The following is a 26,554-nucleotide window of genomic DNA, read 5'->3' as shown; positions in this document are numbered from 1 at the left end:
TCTTGGGTGTTGTAAATTATGATGCAGTGAACATAGGGTCACATATACCTTTTCAAATTAGTGTTTTTGTTTTCTTCAGAAAAATACCCAGAAGTGGAATTATTGGATTACATTCTTGTTCTATTTTTAATTTTTTGAGGAACCTCCATACTATTTTCCACAGTGGCTGCATCCATTTACATTCCCACCAACAGTGCATGAGTATTTTAGAATATCTATATAATCAGAAAAATGACAGAGGTCTTTTCATTTGGAGACTAAACTTAGTCTTAGGCAGTAAGAAACTCCAACCTGACTTAATGGAGATTGCAAATATTCATTATTTTTAATATATCTATACACGCAATCCACTTAAATGTTCAGTCATGAAAGAAGTTTGTTCATTCATTTGAAATTGCTTAATAAGCACGTACTGTGAATCAGCCACAGGGATGCTAATAAGTAAGGAGTATCACACAATACCTAAGAAGTCAGGCTTCTGGGGTATCTGGCTGGCTCAGCTGGAGGAGCACGTGACTCTTGATCTTGGGGTTGTGTGTTTGAGGCCCACATTAGGTGGAAAGAATAAATTAATTAAAAAAGAAAAAAGTCAGGCTTCTGAGTCCAGCAGACCTGTGTTTGGATCCCTGTTCCATCATTCCCCAACTGTACAACCTCCTCCAACAAGTTATTAAACTGCCCTAAGCCTTAGTTTCTCCATCTGTCAGAGAGAATACAAATACCCACAGTATTGGTCACCCAGCACTGTGAAGCAAATTGTCCCAAGAGTTAGTGGCCTAAAACAACATTAATGACTTATTATCTCTCCTAGTTTCTGTGGACTTTGGAGACACCTCAGCTGGGTGCTTCTAGCACAGGGTCTCTGGTGAGGCTGCAGCCAAATGAAAAGCCAGAGGATTCACTCCCAAGCTGGCAAGGGGCGGTTAACTGCGGGTGGGAGGTCTTCTCACAGTGGCCTTCCCCACACTGCTGCTTGAGCGTCCTCGTGGCATGGTGTCTGTCTTCCCTCAGAAGGAACAACTCGAGGGACCACGGTGGAGGCTGTACTGCCTCTTGAACTCCCATCACGTCTGCAGTATTCTACGGGTCACATGGGTTAGCCCCGATTCGGCACAGGAGGGGAGACCACAGGATGTGAATACCAGGAGGCGATGGTCATGGGGCCATCTGAAAGGCTGGTTACCACACAGGGCACTGAGAAGATGTCTACAAAGAGCTCAGTATACCTGCTCTGCATCCATAATGCGCCATGGTGACGACAAAGAGCAAACAGCACCGTGCTTCACAAATGGGTCCCAGGAAACTGGGCCTGGAGACGTCAAGTGGTGCCACTCATCACACAGCCCATTGGTTGTTGAGCCAGCAGAAGCCGCGGGTTTTCTAACTTGCCTCTTCAGGGTCTCTCTTTCCACTGAGAAGATCCCAGTGGAGACCCAGAGGAGGGGGACCACTTGCTAGAATGAAGCAGTCACCAGAGTTGAAGACGAACGGATGTCACAGAAGCAAGCATGGGGAGGCAGTCAGAGGTTCTGAATGTCAGGCTGAGGAGGTCACTGTCCTCTCATGGAAGAGGCCATGGGGAGCCACTGAGGAGTTTGGAACAAGAGTAACTTAATTGAGACCCATGGGTCAAGTTCATTCTCACAGCTGTGTGCAGCACATTGTGGAGGTCTCTGCAGGAAGCAGGCCGTTGGAGCAATCCGGGCATCAGGGGATGAGATACGGTAGCTAGGAGTCCTAGCCACGCGCCGCCTGTGGATTCAGGTTAGTTAAGGACTGAGGCGGCCAGGTCACCAGGATTAGGTGACGGTGGCTCACTGAGCTGGCCTGTGCACAGTACCGGTGACGTCTGCCCCTCCAGCCCAACCTCCAGCCCTGAGCCTCACTTCAATCTACAGTGTGGGAGGCCCAGGAGCATTCAGCACAACTTGGAAACAGCACTTTAAAACAAATAGTCTGCCTTTCCTCTCGGTTCCAGCTCTCTGGGGTGGAAAACTGATGCGATGAAGGACCAGACAGAATGGAATGTATGCGGTTCTGAGCTCGGCCCAAAGGCCCCACTCTACAGAAAGGTTCACTTCCCCGGGCTGATGGTGTTGGGAGGGAGGGTGCCCCAGGCCAGGCTGTCAGTCCAAGCCTCACCTCCCCTATCAGATCTGTCCTGACCGCTCCCTCACGCCGTCCAGACAGAATTTACTTACCCTCAGCGCCCCTCACACTGTTTATCAGCACGGCTTCTCTCCTGACACCCAGGATGCCATGACGCCCTGGTAACCTGAGGGCACAGAACGCATCCCTGGGCAGCGCATGTCCCTAGGGCCCAGTATGAACACCAGGGTTTTGCTAAGTAGAAGTTTGACAAATAATTCTCCCTCCTAATTCCATCAGTTTTACATCCAGACACTAAGGTTTACAGTCACAAGGGTGGCAATCCGGCCACCAAAGGACTGAATGCACCACACCCATAGGCTGCCATTCAGATCACAAGTATAGTAGATTTATCACCCATTTTCCAGCACAGTAAAATGCCTTGTTCTAACAAAATAGTGTGGCAACTTTCTTTAGGACGGAAGCAAAGTGACTTGAGAAAGGAACATTTTGTTTGTCCAATTGGCCCAACAATTCTATGATGGGTTAGAAGTGGCCCTGTCTATACCTAGGTTTTATTGGGCAGATAGAACTTAAAAATTGGGATTGGAATGGCTTTAGACAGAGCACCCCAGCTTAATACCCACTCCTTACTGTCATACATTCTTAATCATTCTTTATTCATTCATTTACCTACCTAGTCCCTGATGGCCCACGAATTTGCAGCCCTGCAATGTGGCACACTCCACAGAGCAATGTCTTCTTTGGGAAGCAGCTGTTTGCAAGGTTCTTTCTTGACCTGGACTGAAATCTTTCTATAGCTTCTGCCTACCCATCCTACTTCTGAGGTCCTATAGGTTCTACAGTAGAAGATTCATCTTTTTCTAAACTACAGTGTTTCACCTACTTAGAGAGTATGATCAGAGTCTCTCTGAGGCCTTCCCTTTTCCATATTAAGCATACTGTCTTCCTTCAACTGTTTCCTAGGACACCGGATCCCCTCACCATTATCAGAACATGCCCTGTCATCCTCTTAAAGAGGGGTACTGGGAAGGGGGAAAATGCTGCAGGCATGGTCTAATTCCTTACAGTGCAAAGTGTAATCCAAAAGCCTGCAGCATGAAGTACCATTTAGGAGCTTGTTGAAATGCAGAACCTTGAACCACCCCACCTGGGGTCTCCTGGATCAAGATCCTCTGGATGATCTGCATGCACAAACCACCTTGAGAACAAACTCTCTTGGCATTAATGTAGCCTAAGATAACATTAGCTTTTGAAGGTGATTCTTTCCCACCGTTGACTCTGATTCCTGTTATCTGAAATCCTTATTTTGCCACACACACTGCTAAGCCACATCTTCCTATATTGGCTTCACTGAGGCATTCAACAGGGTCATTACACTTTGAAGAGTCGTACATGTGCCTGGACTAAGGTCTTGAGGACAAAACACAGATCATGTTCACCCCTGTCTTTGGTTCCAAGCAAAGGCCCCGGTACCTAACAGTTGCTTATGTAAGAATTAAGAAAAGAATAAATCAACAGTAGCTGAAATGAGAAAGGAAACTGAGTCACGCTGTTAAAACAATCTGTGGCATGGCTGGATCCGGGACTCCGCTTCAGGGACTGGGACCCTCCCGCTCGTCACCTCTGCTCCCTTGACATCAGCTCCGTACCTGGGCAGCCCCCCGGCTCTGTGTTCTCAAGACAGCTGCCATGGCTGCTCGGGGCCATAGCCTTGCTCATTCAAGTCCAGTGGGCAAAGAGTCATCTGGAAACCTCAGGGGATGGAAACTTTTTTCTTCTCTTTTCTCTTTCCGAAACCTCAGCAAATGTCCCCTCCAGTTTCATTAACTTTCATGGAGTTATCCACTCATATCTGAGCCAATCCCCGAGGCCAGGAAAAATTAATATCCTAATGGGTTCGAGCCAGTGAGGATCCACTCCTAGGGCTTTGAGTGACTGGAAATGGAGGAGGGCTCCACCAGGCAACCAGGGAATACTGTGGGAGGTGTGGTGGCGTGGCTGCTGGGGAGGCAGTGAACAGATGTCTACCACAATGCTCGGTAGGTCTGCGTTTCCGCGGCCTTTGAGTCTTGCAACGGTCTTCCAGGATGGCCAACATTACAGCAATCACTAGCCTGGGCGATGGCCAGAAAACTTCTCTAGTTTTAAATTTGACACACAAATTATTATGCTCCATCACATTGTTTCAGCGATCGACTTTAAAGGGCCCTGGCTTACCTCCTCCTGGAATAATAAAGCAGTCGCAGGAGTTCTTTGGGCCACTCCAAAAACCACTCCAGAGCGGTTTGCCACACATAATAGAGGGTGCACTTGAAAGGCAGCATCCAATGACCAGTTCTGGCTGAAAACTTTTGTGTTTTTTGAAAGTTCAATAAGCAACAGAAGTGACCACAATGCGTTTGAAACTTTATAGCATGTGTCTTCAGGAGACGAAGTGCCTAAAACTAGACGGAAAGACTTGTAATTTTTTAAATTAAAAACTGTAGACAGGAGAGGTAACAGTCAAAGTAAAATAAGCACGAATCCTACTTTTTTCTTTCAAAAATAAAACCCGAGGTATGGGGAAAATTGTAATATGGAATTCAGAAATCTGCTTTGGCCATATGTTACACTGCATGCTCGCTGTGCCTGCTCTCCTTGGGCCAAAAGGCTCTCAATGATGGGTCAAGCTTAGCTGGGGAAGACAAAACCGATGGGACCAAAGGTGCAGGGTGGGGGTGGGGGGCACACTTTCTGTCCTCAAGTCAGGGATAGAGGGCAAACTTAACCGCCACCAGCCTCTTTGGACGACACTAGTGGTCTAGGTGGTCGGTGTGCAAAGGTGGAGGGACCAGTGGTGGACATCACTACTTCTCGAGACACTCAGGCCGGGTCAACTCCCCACAAGGAGGTCAGCTTTGTGATCTGCACAAATGGAAGACAGCCAAAATCAATACCCAGCCTTGTCCATCCTCTCTCAGAAATGGTTTGTGCGGATCCTGGCTTTACCATGTACTCAAGGAGGGAATTGGTTATAACCACTCCCTCTCAGCTTTGGGGTCCTCGTGTGTAAAATGAGGGCAATGATACTCATGTTGCAGACTGATGTGAGAAAAAAATTAAAAAAAAAAAAAATAGCTCATGTGACAAGTGCCTGAAAATGTCCAGGACAAAGCGAACCCTACAAAGACCATTCTCCCTCCTGCTCCAGCTCAGTCCCCTTCGGTGCTCTAACTTTATAAACATACAACTAAAGTGCTTTGGTGTGATCACAGACCTTTCGTAACTTCTCTCTGCCTTTGCTAGAATGCGTGCAGCACTGAGCTTGTACAATCATATATATTTTTCAAGTCATACCTTTTAGTGCTGCAGTAATTGGATTAGGGGGAAAAAAAAAAAACAAAACTGTGAAAAATCTTCCAGTTTTCACACGGACGTAAAACAACACAAAATGACCGCAGGAGCATGGCTTCATCTCCTGCTGAACGTACCGTCTTGGGCAAGTTTAGTTTAATAGTAGATTTAATCACAGCTTTTACAACAGCAGCAACAACAAACATTTCTCCTATTAGATTGTAAGATCCTTGAGAGTTGAGCTCTCTTTTATTCAAACTTCTATTCTCCTGAGGAACATAGGGAGAATACAGTCTCCGTCGAAGCCTGGCCAGCATGGTAGGAGAGGCTGAAGGGAAGGATAAAATGAAATACCTTGAAGGGCTTATTGCCTTGCAAGGCTGAAAAGGCTGCTTAATTGCTAGAAAATAAAAAACAAAGAAACCACCGTTGAGAAAGGTGGACTTGTTGCCTGAGGACTACAGAAGTCACGATTTTTTTAAATTTCTTCGACTTCAAATCACTCTTGAGAAAGGGTCACCCTGGCCTCGAGACAGGTTTCCTATCGGGTCTAGCTTTGATCCCATGACCTCTGGGAAAGCTCCTTCTTCTCTCCAAACTTCAGTTTCCTCAACCACACAGGATACGAAAGAACAAGTTTTCTAAAAATCCCTTACAGCTATAAAATTAGGTGTCCAAGACTTCTGCGCGTACTTGTGGCAGTAAGTCTCCCCCGAGAGAGGCACCCCCCACCCCCGCTACACACTCCCGGGACAGACCTGGACTGTCCTTCCACAGGCTCATGGCTTCGTAAGCAATAAAACACAAGGACGCAAGTGACCACGATTCAAGGTGGGAAGGGGGAACGGCCATCCAAGAGGCGCTCACGCGGAATGTGGGCCGTGCAGACGAGGGCCAGCTTCGTGGCGGGGCGGCATCCGTGCCTGTCTCCGTGTGGCGAATACGAAGCAAGCACTACGCCAGACACCGTGCCTCAGTACGAAAAACACCACACAGCCGGGCCTGAGAGAAACAGAGCCAGGCCCTCACAGTGCCTGAGGCCGGCTGGCAGGAGGCAGACATCTGGAGCGGGAGGGAGGCCAGGCAGAGGGACCTGGACCTCAAGACGGGAGGGCAGGGCCTCCAGAAGCACACAGGGGCGAGCCTGCGCTCGGCCTGTGCGCAGGCGGGCAGGGCACAGGCCGGCGGCAGGAGGAAAGGCAGACGGGTGGAGGGTGGAGCCCCTGACGTTGCCAGGCTGCAGGGTCTGGACCCGAATCCGTCCAACGGAACAACCTAACAATTCGAAGTGACCGAACGCTTAGGAAACGCGACGTGATCGCTCATCCAGTACCCGAACACACCGTTTACTGTCACTACAAGGCAAACGGCAGAAGGAAAAACACCCCCACGAAAAGTAACTGGAATGAGTTTATTTGCAGAAGAACGTCTGAACATCAGGGACAGTCCGACCCACAATGATCCAACAGCAGTCGTGACGCGTCCTGGGAGGGCTCTTGCACGGTCGCCGGACCACGTCCGCGTGCAGCACCAGCTGGACAGTTCTCCAAATTCACAAAGCCATCTAACCTGAGTAGTACACAATATACCATGAGCATGATACAGTAATAAAAATACAATATCGAATACTCACTACTCTGTGAGCTATAGCTACTATAGAAACCATTTAGGCCTTTTTTTAAAAAATGAAAAAAATAGATCTATTAGAGCTTTATTTCAAGCATTTTCAGGTGGATACAACTTTAGATATTTTCACTCACAAGAGATAGCAAAAGAATGCCTTCTGAAGTATCTGTAGATAAAATACGTTACTTGTTTAAATGTTTGCACTCTGACGCGTACTTTGCCAGGTAGGAGTTCAGAGAAGAGAATGAAACCGTGCCGTGGCCAAATCCTGGCTGCTGACCAAGACTCGTGGAGTTTTGAGATTTGTCTAAAAAAGTTTACATCAGGTGAGAGAGAAGGGAGAACGTAAAGAGGACCAACATTATTCTTTTCCAGTGAAGCCAAGTCCAGAGAAGGGCCATTTCGGATTCCAAGTGTGCCGTCCAGAAGTGGAATTCCGTCCGGGCCAGGGAGCGGCCTGCGGCCGACTGAGGGAGCTGAGAGGAAAGCGTTAACTGAACAACAGAGATGGCCACGGAGAACACAAGCTTCCAGAGGCGCCGGGCCCACACAGAGGCGAGGGGCAGCCAGGACTACGGGGACAAAAGCAAGCTGTGCTCACTGAACTGCACACATAGAACTCCTAGGAGGGTTAACAGTTCTTGACATGGGCTCCTGGTTGTAGTTTACAATATCTGCCTTCACCACTCTCTGTCATAAAAGAAAACAGAGTCATTATCAGGACATCAGAACATTTAGAAAGAGCTCCTTAAAGTATATTTTTATTTTCTGAACTCTGGTGAACTCCTGATGACAGACATCATAAATGAAGCCGGAGCGGATATTAAAAGAATCAATCAGAGAACAAACTCATGTAGAGCTCAGACGGTGGGGAGAGAGGGATGTGGGTTTTTGTTTTTTGTTTTTTGTTTTTTAAGGATGGAATATTAATTCCCTTGCCGAGTCTTCCCTGGTTTCATGACGCTAACTTGAGGTCACCAAAAGTCTAATAAAAAATTGACAAATCAACATGCCTTATAATTTAAGGCAAAAGAATTAAAATTAATCATTCAGCATATTTTAATTCATAGGTAAGACCTCATAATTTCGAAGTAAAAATGTCGTTATTTATTAATATTTAAATAGACATTATTTCCAGCCGTAACTTTTTTAGAATGTTTGCAGCAATTTGTGAGTTAGTAAGAAAATGTGTAAATGTTAAATAGGAGTCACATATAAAGGAGAAATGTTTTGAGCAGCCCAATTTTTAAAACTTTCCTCCCAAATCCCTAACTTACTTCCAAAGAGCTCACTATTGGGCTATGAATAATGTTTCTAACAAAATACAGAAAGAAAAATTTAGAAGATTACCTCAGATTCGTGTTTTTAAAATAATTTAAACCAAAAGACACTTTTAACTCTTCTTTCCATCCCTCTAACCCACACTTCAAGGAATATCTTCAATGATGAATTTAGCAATTATGCCCTAAGTAATAATTTAAATTAAAACAGCTCCTTTACTGTTCTCAACTCTATTACTAAGTCTGCACACACGAGCAGACAAAGAAAGGTAATTCAAGGCAAATTTTAAAAATACTCTTTTGATTACCATGTTACTTCAGGAAAAATGGGAAGGAGTGAATAATGAAATAACTGTCTCAATTCTCCACTTCACTGCACATGCAATAAACACAACTATAAAGACAAATATGTTTGAAAGTAACCGAAATGTTATTTTAATTTGTTCCAATTCCTTGTTTAATTTGTCGGTGTCCTGGCAAAGAATCAATTTTCCAAAGTTCTAAAACAGGACTCACACAATATTAATTCCCAATAATGTACAATAATCATTTGAACTTCAGAATAAAGAACAAGATAGCAACCGCTAGTTCTCCCGCCCTCCTCCCCCAAATTGCAATCATTTACCCATTAATACCTGCACTACTGTACTGAACAGATTCTACTCTGAGCAGAGTTGGTACGTTGATTATCTTCTTCCGGGTACTTCACTATTTCTGCCCTGACAATATGCTGCCAATTCCGTACGATACAAACAAGATGAGGAAGAAAGAAAAACAAAAAGAAAGAAAGAAAGAAAAAAATGGAAAGTATGTTCAATGATGATAATAGAAGGGGGCATCAAAGGAGAAAAAGAAATACACACATAACTTTCAACACGTCACAAAAGAACAGCAGAATATATGCATATAAAAGGAAAGAAAATGAACAAAGACCCAGGAAACGTAATTCTTTGCAACTCTATTTAGTTATTGAAATAGACATGGCTACTGACCCTCCCAGACGAGCTGTGAGTTCCATTTTTGGTGTCACAGTTACACATAATATACGTAGTGCCCAGAATTTCAGAGGACAGCAAGGAATTACAGGGCTTTTCTATGCTTAAGCGCAGTGAAAGTACTTAATTCCATCTCCTTCGACATTACCGAAGACCCCTCTTTGTGCCAGTCATCCTGTACTGGGAATGCGCGGGGGAGTTCACAGGCTCTGTTCACAAGGAGCTCTGGACTTAATGGGCAGAGAAACACGTACACAGCTAATTGTCATACAAGACATGCTCTACTAGTGGACTTATACTACGCTGTGGGAACACAGGGGAAGGAGTAATTAATTTTCTCTGAAGGTGGGGAGAGGATGCATAAATCCGAGGAAGCCATGTGTCACGATCTTTACATTTAATAATGTCTATTCCTTGTCAAAGATTTAATTTTGATGCTCATTCCCTCATCCCACACAACCCTTACCTTCACGCTTCCAAATTCCATATAGAAGTAAACAAGCACAAAGCATACTTTCCTATCATTTAAAAACAAAACTCCTGACATACAATATTTAAGCCCAAGAGCTGTTGTTTCAAATATCTAAGTGTTTGGTTAAGTGAAAAAGCACAACTAGTTTGCTCGGTTTGGATCGCTATGACCCTGAAGATGAGAAGAGAACGTATCACAAGCAGGTATGATAAACATGCCCTCAAGTGTGGTAGACTTGAAATTACCCTCTCTTGTTTTACGATTTCAAATACCTGATTTCAGAAGAACTCTCTTCATAATAGGATCTATTAACACATATTGAAAAGCATGTTAATCTGGGCAGCTGTTTGTGACGACATTTATAGAGACTGTGGACAAACAACTGAAAGTAAACAAAGAGGGTGCTCTGGTACATTAGCCTTGGATGGGCTCCGCTCCAGTTCTCTAGCAAGCAGCATTAACTTCTGGACAAGACTCATGATTTACTAGGCATTTGGCCTGATGCTATCAACAGAAGCATTACCAACTGCCACATGAGGTATTAACGTTGAACACCATTATCTGACCTCCTCAAACCTAACCGTTTCAGGCCAAACTATGGGTTACAATAAAGAAAAGGGATTTTCATAATCAGTAAGCAACTCATTAATCCTCCGCAATGTTGTTTAAACCCTATCCTATAAACACAACCAGGTTACTGACCTGTGGTCAAAACATTTTGGTTGAAGTATTGACTAACATAAATGATTTGGATTTTCACCATTAATTTTCATCAAATTAACGGAGAACTAACAAGGCAATATCTTTCTCGGAGGCATTGGCTGTCCGACATAAAGCTTTATACGAAGTTTCTAAACTGGAAGTTAGACCAAGGCTCTGCAGATTCAAAACTTTGCTTTCTATGAGGAGAAAAACATAACTTCCATGCAGTAAACTTCATGGTAGGTGATTTCATAGTAGGCAGCTTGTTTACAAGCCACTCAGTGATGTTTTCAGAGAAAATGTGACCTACAAAACACCAACTTCTACTTGTGGAGCCACAAAGCACACTCTGCTATTATTCTCTGCTATGAATCAATGGAGTCAAAATAAAGAAGTGGCCCTAAGGGGAAAGAGCACCAGCTTAACCCTTATTTGTCGAAGGGTATTTATGAGTGGATACTGGAAACGAACTTGTAGCTATGTAGAGGGCAAGCAAGAAAGCAACCCAGGAGCTGGGGCCATACGGTGTAAGGAGTGGATAGACTCGTGGGAAGACACTAAAGATAAATTTGGCCAATTCTGTAATTGTGTCTTAATCCAGACGGCAGCAACACATTTACTATTGTAAAACTCATGGTCTGTCATGTTCAGGATGTGGAGTAAACATACCCTGAAGGCTAAAACATCTGTCACTATCACTCATTCAAAGCCAATCACTATTCTAGATATCGAAGACATTCAGATAAATAATATGTAATCTCTGGTTTTGAGATGCCTAAGAGTCTAGCATGGAACACAGGTACGTAAAATATCATGATGGATAAACACTCAAAGTGGAACAAAATTGTAAATTACCATTTAAAGCATGGATATTGCATTTTTTTTGAAGCACAGTACTTTGCACACCGTAGGAATTTAAAGGAAACTACTTTTCTTTTTCTTCCATACAATGTGCCATCAGATGCTGCCAGTAGCTTTCATTACTTTGGGTGAAAGTTACTTTACCGCTTTGGTGCTCACAACCTCCTGGTCTATAAAACACAAGGTTTATATACATGGTCTCTAAAGTCCCACCTTTAGATCTGGACACCATACGAGAAAGTAACTTTAAAAGGCGAGGAGAGAACGAAAAACATGGGATATGATATGGAGATCTATGAAGCAATGTTCAGTATCCGATAATTAGAGTAGTATGTACAAAGTGAGTAAATACGTTTCACAAGGAAGACAAGGATGTTCAGGATAAGAAAAGAATCCCAGGGCAGTTTTTGTGAACAGGTTGAAAAAATTTATAAAGATTAACATGTAGGTTAAGAAGAATCTATGTTCCTCATGGCTCCTTAAGGAAGATCAGTTTTCAGATACAGCTGAAGAGAGGGACCCTAGGACCAGGGGTTATGGTGTACAGTTATGTGCTGACTTTAGTTAAGTCTTGAGCATGCCTACTACATACCAGGTCCTATACTAGGTAAGTTCATATATAGTATGAAAATACTCAGAGGGGACATAAGGAATACATATATTGTTAGCAAGTTTAGTATCTCAGACATGAGAGAAATTTTTGTTTTAAAGAAACTAATGCTTACCAAGTTCGAACCAAACAGAAATACAACAGTTTATTAACTGGCAAGTGAAAAATGTCAAGGCTTAAAAATGTATTAAGAACTCTTAACACCAAGTATATATGGCAAGGCCTCCTTGCAATTCAGACTGAAAGAAGGAAGACACAGGACGATGTATTTTCTTCTTAGATGATCTGATGGATTACTGAAAAGCTAAATGCTGTACGTTTTAGAGAACAGCAATTGGAAACTCGTTCTTTCCCCTAAAGGTCTGACTACTTTGTAAACAAACAAACCAAAAACTTAAGCAACATGGGAAATGAGGACATCTGTTAACAACTAGTCCTAACTTTTATAGGATGTTACAGGAGAAGAGTTGAGGGGAGGGGTGGGGCAGGGCGGAGAACAGATAAAGGATACAAATGCAGCTATTGCTTAAATCAGGGATTGTGGAAAAGGCATCCAGAGTGCACATTAAGTGTCTAAATAGCTGTCTGTCCCCGCTTATTCTGGGAGCTCCTTGAGGACAAGGACTTTAGTGCATTTCTCTCTGTATCCCCAGACGCTGCTGTGGTCCCTGGCATGAAGGAGGCCATCAAACAGTGTCTGCTGTATTAATGAACTGTGTGCCCTTTCTTTCCTCCCTTTTTCCCTTTCCCTTCCTTGCAAAGCTTGCAAAACGTGCCGGTAACTTGTTTTCTAGAACTTCCTGAGAGGAACAATGCAGGTTAGAACTAAAATAGCAGAATCTCTTTACATAATCACTGAATGGAACTAAGACTCTAATCCGATTATAAATACCTATGTCACAAACTCAATTACTAAAGTATCAATTCCCATGTGTCTGGTGAGTCTACCATCCAGCTCCTTCTCCATAAAATAATACAAAACACTATCAAATGTTATACTAAATTCCCCCAGGTATCCTTCAAATGGCATAAAAAACACAGAAAACAAGTGTGCGTGGGCTCTCCCACCCTGCCTTGCCTCCATGCCCCACCTCTCTCTCCCTCTCTCTCTCTCTCTCTCTCTCACTCACTCACCAGTTAGAATGGCCATCATCAAGAAGAAAGAAATAAATGTTGGTGAGGATGTGGAGAAATAGGAACCCTTCTGCACTATTGGTGGGAACGTACATTGGTACAGCCACTATGAAAGACAGTATGGCGGTTCCCCCCAAAATTAAAAAAACAGAACCACCATATATATGAGTTAGTAATCCCACTTTGGGGTATTTAGCCAAAGAAAAACACTAATTTGAAAAGGTATATGCATCCCCATGTTCATTGCAACATTATTTACAATAGCCCAAGATACTCAAACAACCCAAGTGTCCATCAATAGATGAATGGATAAAAAAAAATGTAGTGAAAATATATATAATGGAGTGGTATTAAGCCACGAAAAAGGAAGACATTCTGTCATTTGCAACAACATGGATATCCTTTTGAGCCCATTAGGCTAAATGAGAGATGTCAGCCAGACGAGCACTGTGTGGTATCACTTAGGTGTGAAATTTTAAAAAGTCAAACGTGTGAAAACAGAGAATAAAATGGCAGTTGCCAGGGGATAGGAGATGGGGAGGACCAAAGAGATGCCGTTTAAGGGTACAAACTTTCAACGAGTAGTAAATAGACTCTAGAGATGAAACGCACAGTACCTTGAGGATAGACAACAGTATTGTATTATAATCATGAGACTTGTTAAGACACTAGAACTTAATCATTCCAACTACTAAAAAGAAAGGATAATGATGTAATGTGACAGAGGTGCTAATTATCACTACAACTGCAACCATATTACAATATGTAAATGTATCAAATTAATGTGTCATACACCTTAAGTTTATCCAATGTTATATACCAAATAAATTTCAATTAAAAAAAAAAAAGAAAGAACTCTGGGCTCACCACAGCTGGCTGGCTTGCAAGTAAGGTTCTTAGAAATCTCTTTTTAAAAAATAAACTTTCAAAAATGTTTCCACTGAGAAACATTCATTGTGCAATCAGTAATTTAAATGGCAAAGGCACCAAATTCGTCAGATTCAGGAAAGAAAAATGAGGCTTCCCTACACAAAGGATTCTGACAAACACAACAAAGGAGGGCTCTAGTAACTTGAATTCCTTCTCAAAGAAATGAATTCAAAGTAAACGCCACCAACAAACTGAAGATTGAATAAATGTCATCACATAATAAACAAGATGACAGGGTGCACTAAACAAACAAGGTTTACAAGGTGTACAGGAAGTATAGAGAGCCATGTAATTTACACATCTGGATACCTCCGCAGTTAAAATATGCCTAGATTGCTTCAGATTCTGTGTCCCCCTCTGTCTCCGCCCCTCCTCCACTTGTGCTCTGTCTCTCTCAAAAATAAACAATAATTTTTTTTTTTAAAAAGGGGGTGCCTGGGTGGCTCAGTCAGTTAAGCATCCAACTTCAGATCAGGTCATGATCTCACGGTTCATGGGTTTGAGCCCCACGTCGGGCTCTGTGCTGGCAGCTCGGAGCCTGGAGCCTGCTTCGGATTTTGTGTCTCCCTCTCTCTCTGCCCCGCCCCAACTTGGGTGGGCTCTCTCGCTCTCTCTCTCTCTCTCTCAAAAATAAATAAACATTTTTTTTTTTTTAAATATGCCTAGATGTTAAATCCATCTCTAACGTCAAAATAGTAGCTATCTGGCTCTGGTGACTGAGAGGGAGCTAAGAACCTTAAAGCCTCCCTAAAACTTTGCCTTCAAAAGTATCCCAAGTTAGTCCATCTCTCTGGAGTTTTTCTTGAAACTGACCACTGTTGTGAAGATGAGGCAGTAGAGAGAACTTTCTCCCGGAGTGGCTGCCTGCGATGTATCAGCACACCTTCCACTCTAGGGAGGGCCCACCAGTCACCAGGGCTCTCCTTTGTCCATCCCCTTAGGAGGGAAATTGCAAAGTAATCTTGGACTTGTCTCTTTCATCCAGTCGATCCACAAGCCCTGTTGATTCTGCTCTCTTACATCCATTATTTCCCTTCCTCTCTGAGTCCAGTCCTTATCACATGAAGGCAGTATAGTCTCCTTGCTTCAATCTCTTTCCCTACCAACCACACACACTCTCACACACACGCACACTCACACACACGTGTGTGCACACAGCCATTCGATTACTCCTACCTAAAAACTGCTTTCATTTTATTTCCCAACTTTAAAAAATGATTTCCTACTATCTACATGTTACATAAAATGTATCCACTTGGCATTCATAAATCTCCATAATCGTTTTTCAAATCCCTTTCACTCTACAATGCAATGGTCATTTATTTTAACCAAACTGCCCTTCTGCTTCTAAAATATAACTTAAGCTTTTCAGCTTGTCCATACGAGCTTCTCTTTCCGTCATTTTCTTCCTCCTACTTCAACCTGCCCAGCAAATCTTCCAATAGAGCAGTGTCATTCTCAAATGACCCTGAGTTCAAATCCTGCCTCCACCACTGCCTAATCATAGGTCAGTGAAATCAAGTTACTCAATCTTAACAGTTTCCATACCCTGCCCATAAAATGATGAAATACTGCCTGCCCCACAGAGTTAAGAAGATGGTTGAATGAGGTAACACAATGCCTAGTACATGATCATAATTTTCTTCACTTAAGGCAGAAACTAAATTCCTTTAAGTCTTCTTTAGACCCACCACTATACCACATCTATATGATCAATATGATAATCACTCATGAACTCTCTAATTAACCAGAGACAAACATCATTTAGAAAGAGAAGCTAGGGGCACCTGGGTGGCTCAGTCAGTAAAGCATCTGACTCTTGATCTCGGCTCAGGTTACGATCTTATGGTTCGTGAGATCAAGCCCTACATCAGGCTCCTCGCTGACAGGGCAGAACCTGTTTGGGATTCTCTCTCTCCCTCCCTCTCTGCCCCTCCCCCACTTGTGCATGTATGCGCACGTGTTCGCTTGTGTGCGCTCTCTCTCAAAATAAATAAATAAACTTAAAAAACAGAACAAAAAAAAAGGAGCTAAAAAGGAGAAGAAATCATTCGAGCTCTGGAGTCTGCCAAGTTCCGTTCAATCAAGCAAGTCATGGTCATTGCTCTTCCTTGTAGCCATCCTCCTGGGCCAAAGCCAAGCACAGTTGACCTTGGGTTTGAAATGCACCAGTCCACTTATACTGGATTTTTTTTATATAAATACAGTAATATAAATGTATTTCCTCTTATGATTTTCTTAAAAAACATTTTCTTTTCTCTAGCTTACTTTATCGAAGAATACAGTATATAATACATATAACATACGAAAATCAACTGGTTATGCTATCAGTAAGGCTTCCAATCAACACTAGGCTATTAGTAGTTAAGTTTTGGGAACACCAAAAGTTACACATGGATTTTCGACTCTACGGAGGGTGATGTCAGTGCCCCTAGCTCCCGTGTTGTTCAAGAGTCAACTGTAGCTATTTTTATATGTCTGAGAGCAATTTACATGGCATAAAATATCTTAACACTGTACCTTACCATAATAAGTCTTGAAAGCTAAGAAATAAAAGATTTCCACAGTTTCAATATTATAATCAAATCCCAGAAACAGCCACATCAGCGTGACAATTTTCAATTGATATTTGCTGTTTTAAAACACACACACACACACACACGCACACACGCACGCACGCACACAGAGTGACCATAAAAATAAGAAACAGAACACTGAAAGAATTAAAGAAAAATATAAAAAGGGAAAAGGACAATTATACCCTTTTAGCTGTATGGGGTGGGGACAGAGCAGAGGGGATTGAGGAAAAAGGTAATTTATTTGTTGCCTTCTCAGCAAACCAAAAGCTTAACATTATACGATAGGCTCTTTCTCTGATTTTTCATTCTATCAAACATGTGAATTGCATAATATTATGGTGGTATTTTAAATGCTTGATTGTTGGTATTCACATTTGTTTCTTAGTCTAAGAATTTCTAGAAATAGTGAAAGAATTCAGAAATTCTCAATAATTAATACCATCATTAAACTGTGTATTAAATTAATGATAAAATAACATCAAGAATTAATATCATTACGGGGGGGGATGTTTTAGAGAAGAACGGAGAACAGAGACATAAAGAAAACATAATGTTTTACCAAAGCAAACATGGAGTAAATGCTGAGACTGAACTTTGATAAATCTCTGCCATTTTATATGAAATACAAAAAATATTATAGTACAGTAATCCTGGAAGAACTTAAGGAAGTATAAAACAATATGATCAACATCTTAACCCATTATTTAATCACTGATGAAATTTGTATTATATTAATCTCAACTTTAGGACAAAATGGAGTTTGAAGGGCATCATAATTTGGCAAAATTATTCACATCTTCCACCTTCCACAATAAACACTGATTCACACACACAATTTATTCCTAAGGCTGTTAGAGATATGTACATAGAATGCATAAATGTGAAGGGAGTCAGTGATGAAAATTAATGCCTTTTAGGAAATAAATTGTTTTTTAAAAATATAAAGTTCAAATATAATCACCTGTGACTGTTCTATTTCTGCTTTGTTTAACTTGATTCCAAGGATTTCAGCAGCAACTTTCTGAAAACACAGGAAGACCTACATAACAAAAATAGGTTTAAATGATTTAAAACAGGCATGCTTAAGTTCCTTCAAATAAATTGAATTTTCTAAAAAATGATAAACAGCAAGAATTGCAAAAATATGATGTACCAGGTTATTCCAAAAATAGCTTTGTCAAATACACTAACATTTTAAGAGTAATAATTTTTTTAAATATTGAATCATAATTTGAAAATCATACAATTCACTAAATTGATCTAAACATAAAGGGGCGCCTGGGTGTTTCAGTCAGTTAAGCGTCCGACTTCAGCTCAGGTCATGATCTCGCGGTTTGTGAGTTCAAGCCCCGCGTCGGGCTCTGGGCTGACGGCTCAGAGCCTGGAGCCTGTTTCAGATTCTGTGTCTTCCTCTCTCTCTGACCCTCCCCCGTTCATGCTCTGTCTCTCTCTGTCTCAAAAATAAATAAACGTTAAAAAAAAAATTTTAGAAAATAAATTAGCCTATACTTCAGTACCCAGGTTTTTCACTGCCAATTCTGTATCCATTTTTGGTCTGGGTTTAGCCTATCTCAAAAGGTCTTACTTTCCAACCCTTTAATAATCTTTGTGGCTCTCATGGATTTCAATAAATCCTCTGTATATCTTGAGCAAAACAACTTAGTAATGTCTACTGTATTTTATCAGTGCAGAGTAAAAGAACAATAAACTGTTATCACTAAATAGAAATCAACAATACTTTTCTATAAATAGCCTTTCATACATATGTGGCTTATAATGGGCCCACTATGATTCCTAGGGCTCCAATCGCACACTATGATGTATAACTTGTCTTGCTTCATAAGTGTCTTATATTCTTACTCCTACTTATCTCATGATTGTTTACTGAATACTTATTGCAACAAATTTAATTTTGATTTCTAATAAAAAAAAAAAGATATACATACACCCAACAGGCATATGTTGTTTACATCCTAAAAAGCATTATACATTACAGTCTGATGGTCAACAGTCAAGGAAAACAAGGAAGCTGGTGTGTTGGAATGGAGACAAAGAGAGGGTTTGTGGAAGCAAATGAGCAAAGAGATGAAGGCAATACAAATCACAAAATCTGGCAGGCTATGGAGGACTTTGGCTTTTACTCTGAGTTAAATGGAAGCCATAGGAAGATGGCCTGATGTGACTTCTATTTTAATGCGGTCAATCTGATGGTTGTATTGAGTATTCTCACAGTAGAAGATCAAAGGTACAAAAAGAGAAGCCAGCAAGGACACTGATGTAAGAGATGATGGCAGCTTAAAACGAAGTGGCAGCAAGGAGAGGGTAAAAAATAGTCACCAAATCCTGCACATATCACGAAAGTAGAGCCAACAGGACTTGGCAATAGACAGATGTGGGGTGTGGGATGTAAAAGAAAGACAGGAGTTGAGACTGATTCTAAAATTTTCTCGGCCTTAGCAAGAGTAGAAGATCTGCCGTTTATTGAACTGGGGAAGACAATGAGGGATTTTAGGAGGGACTATCAAGAGTCCAGTTCTGAACCTGAATTAAGTTAGGGCTGCTTATTAGACATCTAAGTGGAGGTGCTGAGCAGACAATTGGATATATGAGTCTTGAGTTTAGGGAAGAGGTCTGGTCAAAGCCCTGAGCCTAAATGAGATGACCAAGGGAGTAAGTTTAGAAAAAGATACCTAAGGACTGAGCCCTAGGGCACTCCAATTATTCAGAAGTTGGAGAGAAAAAGGAATCAGCAAAATGCAATGAAAGAGAGTAGCTAGCAAGGGAAGAGGAGAACCAGGAGGGGCAGTATCCTGGAAGGTAATGAGGAAAGTATTTCAAAGAAGAGAGAGTGATCAGCTATTTTACATGCCACAACTGAGTCCAGTAAGATGAGGACTAAGAACTGACCACCGCATTAAGCAAAAAGGAGGTCACTGGTGACTTTAATAACAGTAGTGTGCATCAAATACTGGGGGCAAAAGTCCAACCGCAACTGTTCAAGAAAAACTGCAAAGAGAGAACTGGGAGCTACTCTTTCAAAACATCCCAGTGAAACCAGGGGAAAGAAAGAAAGCTAGAGCTCAAGAAGGATGTGGGCTCCACAGTTCCTTGTCTTTAAGATAAGAGAAGTCATAATATTTGATATGCAGATAGAATAATCCAGTAGACAGAAAACAAGCAATGATGTAGGAAGAAGAGAGAACTGCTGAGCAATGTTCTTCACTAGGCAAGGAGAAATGGGACTAACACACACTGAGCACAGAAGGTCTCCCACAGTAATCGTAGAGAAGACAGGAAATATGGGAACAGAGGCAGCAAACATGGCAAGTAGGGGTAAATGTGGCAAGAGTATGCAGCTGTCTTCTGTTGGCTTCAAACTCCTTATAAACTAGGAAAAAAGGCCATCAGCAGAGAGAATGGACGAGGAAATGCTGAAGATCTGAGGAGAGAAGAGAAGTGATAAAAACAGTCAACAGCTCATCCTAGGTGAGCAGCAGAGACATGGTCTAGGGACACGTGGCATAATTACTGGGCAGCATTAAGGGCCTACCTCAGGTTGATGAGTATGAATTTTGAGTGAAACAGCCAGCATGCCTCTGTTCAAATACTTGGGTACGGCCACAAAACAGTGGGGGCTTGCTGTAAACCAGAGTGAAAACTTAGCCAAGTGAGTCTGATACTCTCAAAGTGGGGAAATGGAATTAAGGGCATATGCACGGCCATAATTTTGATTGCACCTGAGATTTAAGTTAGGAAAAGAGGAAAATGAGAACATGACAGGAGGTGAGGAACATTAAAAATATGTTCAGATCAGGGTCTACAGGTCCTGCCTGGACTGCAGATTGACTGGATTAGGGCAGTCAGGGGTATGAGCTGGAAAGATGGGAGGGTGGTCAGTGATTAGGACGTCTGACACTGAGACAGAGATGACAAAAGAGCTGCAGTGATTTGTAATGACAGAGCACGGGAGCCAGTGGCTGAGGTGGAGCGTGGAGGACAAAGAACATGGAACCACCGAGGATTATGACCAAGGTAGTATTAGAGAAAAGTACAGTAAATTAGGAGTGCAACTCCTCAAGCGACGAGGGGAATAACCTCTAGATGGAGAGGACTACAAGTGTCAAAGTGATTCCATAAGAACAAACGACTTCAAAGTTGCATTTAAAAAGAAAATAATGAGGATTTTTAGTGGTGGCTCAACATAAGTACACAAAAAATACTGAGTGGTTAAACACAAACTAAAATACTGGAAGTTAAAATAATTCCAAAATGACAAAAGACTCCAAGGAAGATAAATGAGAGTAGAAGCCCAGCCCATGGATAGACTTACCAAGGAGTATTGATTTTTGTATGTTTTTAAGTGGCGTGTGTGGGTATGTGCTGATGTTTGCATTATCTTGGGGAAAAGGGTTCCTATAATAATCAGAAAATAAATAGATAATGAAATCTTTAAAAGTTTAACCTTGATCAATCAAAGAAATTAAAATAGGAAAATACTTTTTTTTTTTTTTGCCTACCAAATTGACAAAGATTTAAAAGTAAATACATAAATCCTGGATGTTAAAAAATAGTGCCATGATATGGCACTCATACAAATGTTGGTGGTAGTATGGATTATTAAATCTATTTAGTAATATTAAGTGACATGGCAAAACTTTCTGCATATAAATTTTTAAATAAAAGTAAAACGCAAAATTATTTCTACATTATGATCTTAATTTTTTAAATAAACGTTTAGTGCAGTTCAAAACGCTGGAGTGTCACCGCTTGGGTTTACAAATCCTATCCCCACCACTCATTAGCTGTGCACCCTGGACCCCATTACATCATCTCTCCAGGACTCATCCTTAGCACAGAGATAGCGAGAGAATGAGAGAACCACAGTGCAGTCACGAAGCAAGCATTCAGTGAGTTCAATTCGCTAGCAGCAACAGCAGTAATGTTGAGTATTTGTGCGCATCAGAAAAAGAAAACTATAAGGAATCATATGAGGTTGTGAGCAGTCACCTCTGGATGCTGAGATAATGTATGATTTATACGTTCTTTTTCTTTTCTTATGTTCTTTTTAACTCTCATATTTTTAAATTCCCTAAAATATCCATAAAATTACGTTAAATGAATTGCAAATGTAATACAGACCAATTAAACATTATATCTATTTTATATCTTCAACAGGAATCAATTTGTTCCAAAAGTTATGTCTGGGAAGTATACTTCCTATGAATATTATTAATAAACAAAAGATCACTTATAATATGCGGTATTCATTATTTTACTTACAGAGTCTCCTGTCTTTGCTGAGACAAAGTGGCTACTAAAACCATTTTCCTGGCAAAACCGTAAATGTTTATCAGGTTTTACTGTTCGCATATGCTCCAAATCAACTAGAAAAGTGAACAAAAACAAACAGAACAAAACTCAGTATCAGAGTCAATCAATACATTGTTAACAAGTTTAAGTGTGACTTACTTTCCAATATTATATCCCAGCTTAGACACTATCTGTGTAACCTTGAGCAATTTCTTTAACCTCTTTATGCTTGAGTCTATAAATCTAAAAGCAGAGAATAACAAATAGACCTCCCTCATATAGTTATTTGAGAATGACTCCATGAACATTGCACAATGACCAGCACATGAAAAGTGCTCAAAAAACGGAAAGTACTCATTCCTATTATCTACAGCCTCAGGCACACTGATGAGACACAAAAAAGATCTCATCTTGGCATCACATGTTTAAACACAATGATTACAGTGGACTGTTGAACATCATGGGTTTGAACTTACACGTGGACTTCTACTGTATAGTACTCTAAATGTATTTTCTCTTCCTTATGACTTGCTTGATAGCATTCTTTTCTCTACCTTACTTTACTGAAAGAATATATAATACATATAGCGAATAAAAAATGTGTTCATTGACAGTTTATGTCATCAGTAAGCCTTCCAGTCAATAGCAGGCTGTTAGTGGTTATGTTTTGGGGAAGCCAAAAGTTATACATAGATTTTCGACTATACGAGGGATGGGCACACCTAACCCCCATGTTGTTCAAAGGTCACTGTAATTGAAAGCAAAATGCACTTCCCCAAGCATATTTAGTTTGAAACAACTTAATTACCTTAATAATTACAATAGTTCTATAATCCCTAGAAACTTTAATGTTAACACAAATACAAAATTAATTTTATGCCAAAAGATAACAATATTTTGTTGCATGTTTACTTTATTTATAGCCACAGTTTGATTTCACAAAGATACAGCTCAGTTGCTTTCCAAATCTAAAGTGTACATTTTGAAAGTAATGGGCAAACGACTATTTCCTTGAAAGTTGTAGGTACTTTAAAGCAAAGCACGGTACCAAAGCCAATACTGGCTTTATCCAGCACAGTCTATTTTTTCAAATGTGATCCTTTATTGAACAGTTTCTCCTTTTACAACACTACAGACCCTATAAGGGTGTTGACTCAATGCCGTCAAATTATAAGGCAAATATATTCACAGGATTTAAGGACAACTAGGCTCTTTGAGTCAATATAGGAAAAAAAAACTTAAACTGATTTCCTGAGGAAGGGACCCAACTGACTTGTAAAAACTTGTAAATTTGCAAATCTACTAAGCCTACATAATAGTGGCAATTGATTATCAACTAAAAAATGCTCTCATACTACATAAAAGGCTTTATTTAATATTATATCGAAGGTCTTTAGTTTGTAGGCTCAACAGATCTTTCTCTAGGAGATTCCTGATCTAGTGGGGGATTTCTGAGTCCCATTTACACTGCTTAGCTTGGATAATGTGGAGCTTTTTTCCTTTCTGGCCACAAGTGCTGTTCCTTAAACATTACCGAGACCTTATTTACAAGAACAAGCCAAAAAATGTCCAGATACCACAGGCATCAATTTGTAGAAGACTAAAATACTGAGCTATTAGCACTGACATTTATACATCTAGTTTATCATAATATTGAGGCTAAAATGCTTTCCTAATGCAACATGAGTAAGAACAAATCATGTCACTAAGAAAATTACCCAATGAAATCACTGTCCAATTAAAAAGAAACAAACATGAAGTTTGTCACTTAATGTGTGTGTGCATTTGTCTTTTCAAACGGAATAGTTTATCAGTATTCTGTTTTTTCTTTCTCTTTCTTCCTCCCTACCACCTGCCCCCCAACTCCCTAACTACCACTTACATTTATCTATAGCATTGGGGAATTAACCACCCAAGTACGAGTTTTTTTCCTAATGAAGACAACCATGAGAAACTAGTACTATCACTGGTCAACTGAAAACAGCAGCAACATTTATCCAGCAAACATTTATTGAGTACCTATTATACACCAAGCACTGTGGGAGGCAGTGAGAACCCAAAGATAAAAAACATATAACCCATGGGGCGCCTGGGTGACTCAGTCAGTTAACTGTCTAACTTCGGCTCAGATCATGATCTCACGGCTCACAAGTTCGAGTCCCACATCGGGCTCTGTGCTGACAGCTCAGAGCCTGGAGCCTGCTTCGGATTCGTGTCTCCCTCTCTGTCTGCCCCTTCCCCACTCACACTCTGTCTCTGTCTCTCTCTCTCTCTCTCAAAAATAAACATTAAAAATAAAAAAGAAAGAAAAGACAAAAAGAAAAATATACAATCCAAGTCCTAAAAAAGCCACCACCCTACTTTTAGAACATAAAAGACCATCAGAAACGTTATTTTAAATAACTGAGAGTCTGACAAAGGAGATAGCAGATCAAGAAAAGGCCCTCACAGAACTTCACCACAAAGTTTTCCTCTGTTCTGTTAGAATTTAGTGGGCAACCCTGAAGAGGACACAGTTACTGGAATACTTAATTCTAAATAACCCAGACATGTACACCCTGAAGATAAAGTTATGGTGAGACAATGCTAAAATCTTTCCTTTCTTCACTTTTAAGAGCATCCTTAAGATTATTATCCAGTAGTCATCTATCATACATGCGATAATACTCTCACTGCTACCGTTTAATTTCTTTTATGTCCTTCAGTGAGCTACATCATCTTTCCAGTTCTCATATTTTATTTTTGAAAATGGAATAAAAATTTCCTAATAACAGTAATACATACTCATTTCCCAAACATTCTGGCGTATATCCTTCCAATATCTAAGCAACTGAAGGACAAAGGCATTAACATCATACATACGTGCAATTCCTTTCACCTCAACCACACTACAACTCTGCTTAAACATGGGCTTAACAATCCTTTTTTTTTTTTTTTTAATTTTTTAAATGTTTACTTTTAAAGGAGAGAGAGACAGAGTGTGAGCAGGGGAGGGGCAGAGAGAGGGGGAGACACAGAATCCAAAGCAGGCTCCAGACTCCAAGCTGTGAGCACAGAGCCCAACACAGGGCTTGAACCCACAAACCGTGAGATCAGGACCTGAGCCAAAGTTGGATGCTCAACCAAATGAGCCACCCAGGCTCCCCTGGGCTTAACAATTTCTAAGGACAGCCACTTTATTGATCATTCATTCATTTGGTTATATAGGAGTGCCTATTATGGCCAGGCACTGTCCTGGGTGCTGGGGACCCAAGGAGCTTACATTTTAGTAAAGGCAAGAGACTGACAAATAAAATAACATAGTATGGCAACTGCTAATAGATCTTATGGAGAAAAATAAAGGGCACAGGAGGGGAAGTACTATTTTAAACAGGTAAGCCAAAGACCTTCAGAAGGCTAAGGGGCAAGGAAATCTGGGAAAAGCCTTCCAAGCAGAAGAAACTGTAAGGACAACGGCATTAAATGAAGATTATGCATAGCAGTAAAAGAAAAGCCAGGAGGCCAGAGTGGCTGAAATGAGTTAACAAGAAAGGGAAACAGTAGGGAATGAGGTTTAAAAAGCTAGGAACCAGATCACAAAGGGTGTGCAGGTCACATTTTATAAGGTTAATATGGGCTGCTCTGCAGAGAATAAACTACAGAGTCACATGTAAAGCAGAGAAGCCATTGAGGAAGCTACTGTAAAAATCTAAGAAAACAAGCAAACAAACAAACAAACAAACAAAACCATCAGGAAAGAAAACAGAGCCAAGAGAGACTGGGTTGCAGAGATTGTACGTATTTTTTAAGTCCCTGGATCACACCACACCTGAACACAGCATAGTTATTGGGTTTTTCAGTTATGTAAGGCAATAAAATTCCCTCTAATCTTGTCAAAAAAAAAAAAAATATATATATATATATGAATATATATATATATATGAAAGAGAAGATGGTAGTTTGGACAATACTCTAGTTGGTAGCAGTAGAGATGATAAAAAGTAGGGCAGATTCTCAATATATTTTTGGAATAAAAAGTAAATACAAAATACTAATGGATTTGATGTGGGATGTGAGAGATTCTGAGAAATCACTTGCAGATAGTAACCTGGATTTAAGATGAGACACAGTATATTACAGGTCTTGTTCCAGCCACATTCAGCTACATAGGTGGGGGTGCATTCAAGCAGAGAAATTACTTACTAATTAAGCAGAGAAACTGTACCACGTACAATTACTGCAAAGAAGGCCAGGTAAATTGAGGACAGTAAACGTAAGGAAGTGATTATTTTGATGAAGCGTGAAATCCAAGTTGGGTAAAGAGAGGTTCAGGAAATTGAAAACTGTTAACATGTAATTGGTAACTGATGTTAAGGTTTTGTGTGGGTCTAAAACTTACTGGAGTTGAGTTACTAAAGAAGCTGAGTTGGAAAGACAGGAGATAATGGACAGATTGGGATATATGAAATTAGTATCAATACTATGGGAAAAGCTCAGAAACTGTTAATGACTAGGTCTTCAGAATAACTCTGTTGGTGTCGATCGGGGGCAAGATGACTGGAGGTAAAGGATTCATGGAACATGAGAGACCAAGGACAGTCCATATGGATACTGAAACTACCAAGAATGGT

At 40.8% G+C, this 26,554-nt stretch overlaps 1 protein-coding gene across 6 annotated transcripts in view; it reads right to left on the bottom strand.

The window, feature by feature from the left end:
* The window catches only part of RAB28 (RAB28, member RAS oncogene family), a 113,422-nt gene that overhangs the window by 21,646 nt on the left and 65,222 nt on the right, over window positions 1–26,554 (bottom strand). Inside the window, exons 5-8 of one of the 6 annotated variants that reach the window (XM_053901690.1) lie at window positions 21,915–22,018; window positions 17,596–17,673; window positions 8,987–9,081; window positions 7,440–7,761 (exon numbers count right to left, since the gene is read on the bottom strand). In XM_053901690.1, coding sequence (XP_053757665.1) covers window positions 8,992–9,081; window positions 17,596–17,673; window positions 21,915–22,018 — 272 coding nt within the window. In that variant the 3' untranslated portion in view covers window positions 7,440–7,761; window positions 8,987–8,991. Of the gene's footprint in view, window positions 1–6,649; window positions 7,762–8,986; window positions 9,082–17,595; window positions 17,674–21,914; window positions 22,019–26,554 lie in introns of those variants that run through there. The other 5 variants (XM_053901691.1, XM_053901686.1, XM_053901688.1 and 2 more) reach the window with 5 other exon arrangements.

This window comes from Panthera pardus, unplaced genomic scaffold, assembly GCF_024362965.1.
Source record: "Panthera pardus isolate Hobbes unplaced genomic scaffold, ASM2436296v1 HiC_scaffold_13, whole genome shotgun sequence".
NCBI classification, from domain to species: domain Eukaryota; kingdom Metazoa; phylum Chordata; class Mammalia; order Carnivora; family Felidae; genus Panthera; species Panthera pardus.
This window is presented reverse-complemented; position numbering and strand designations above follow the sequence as displayed.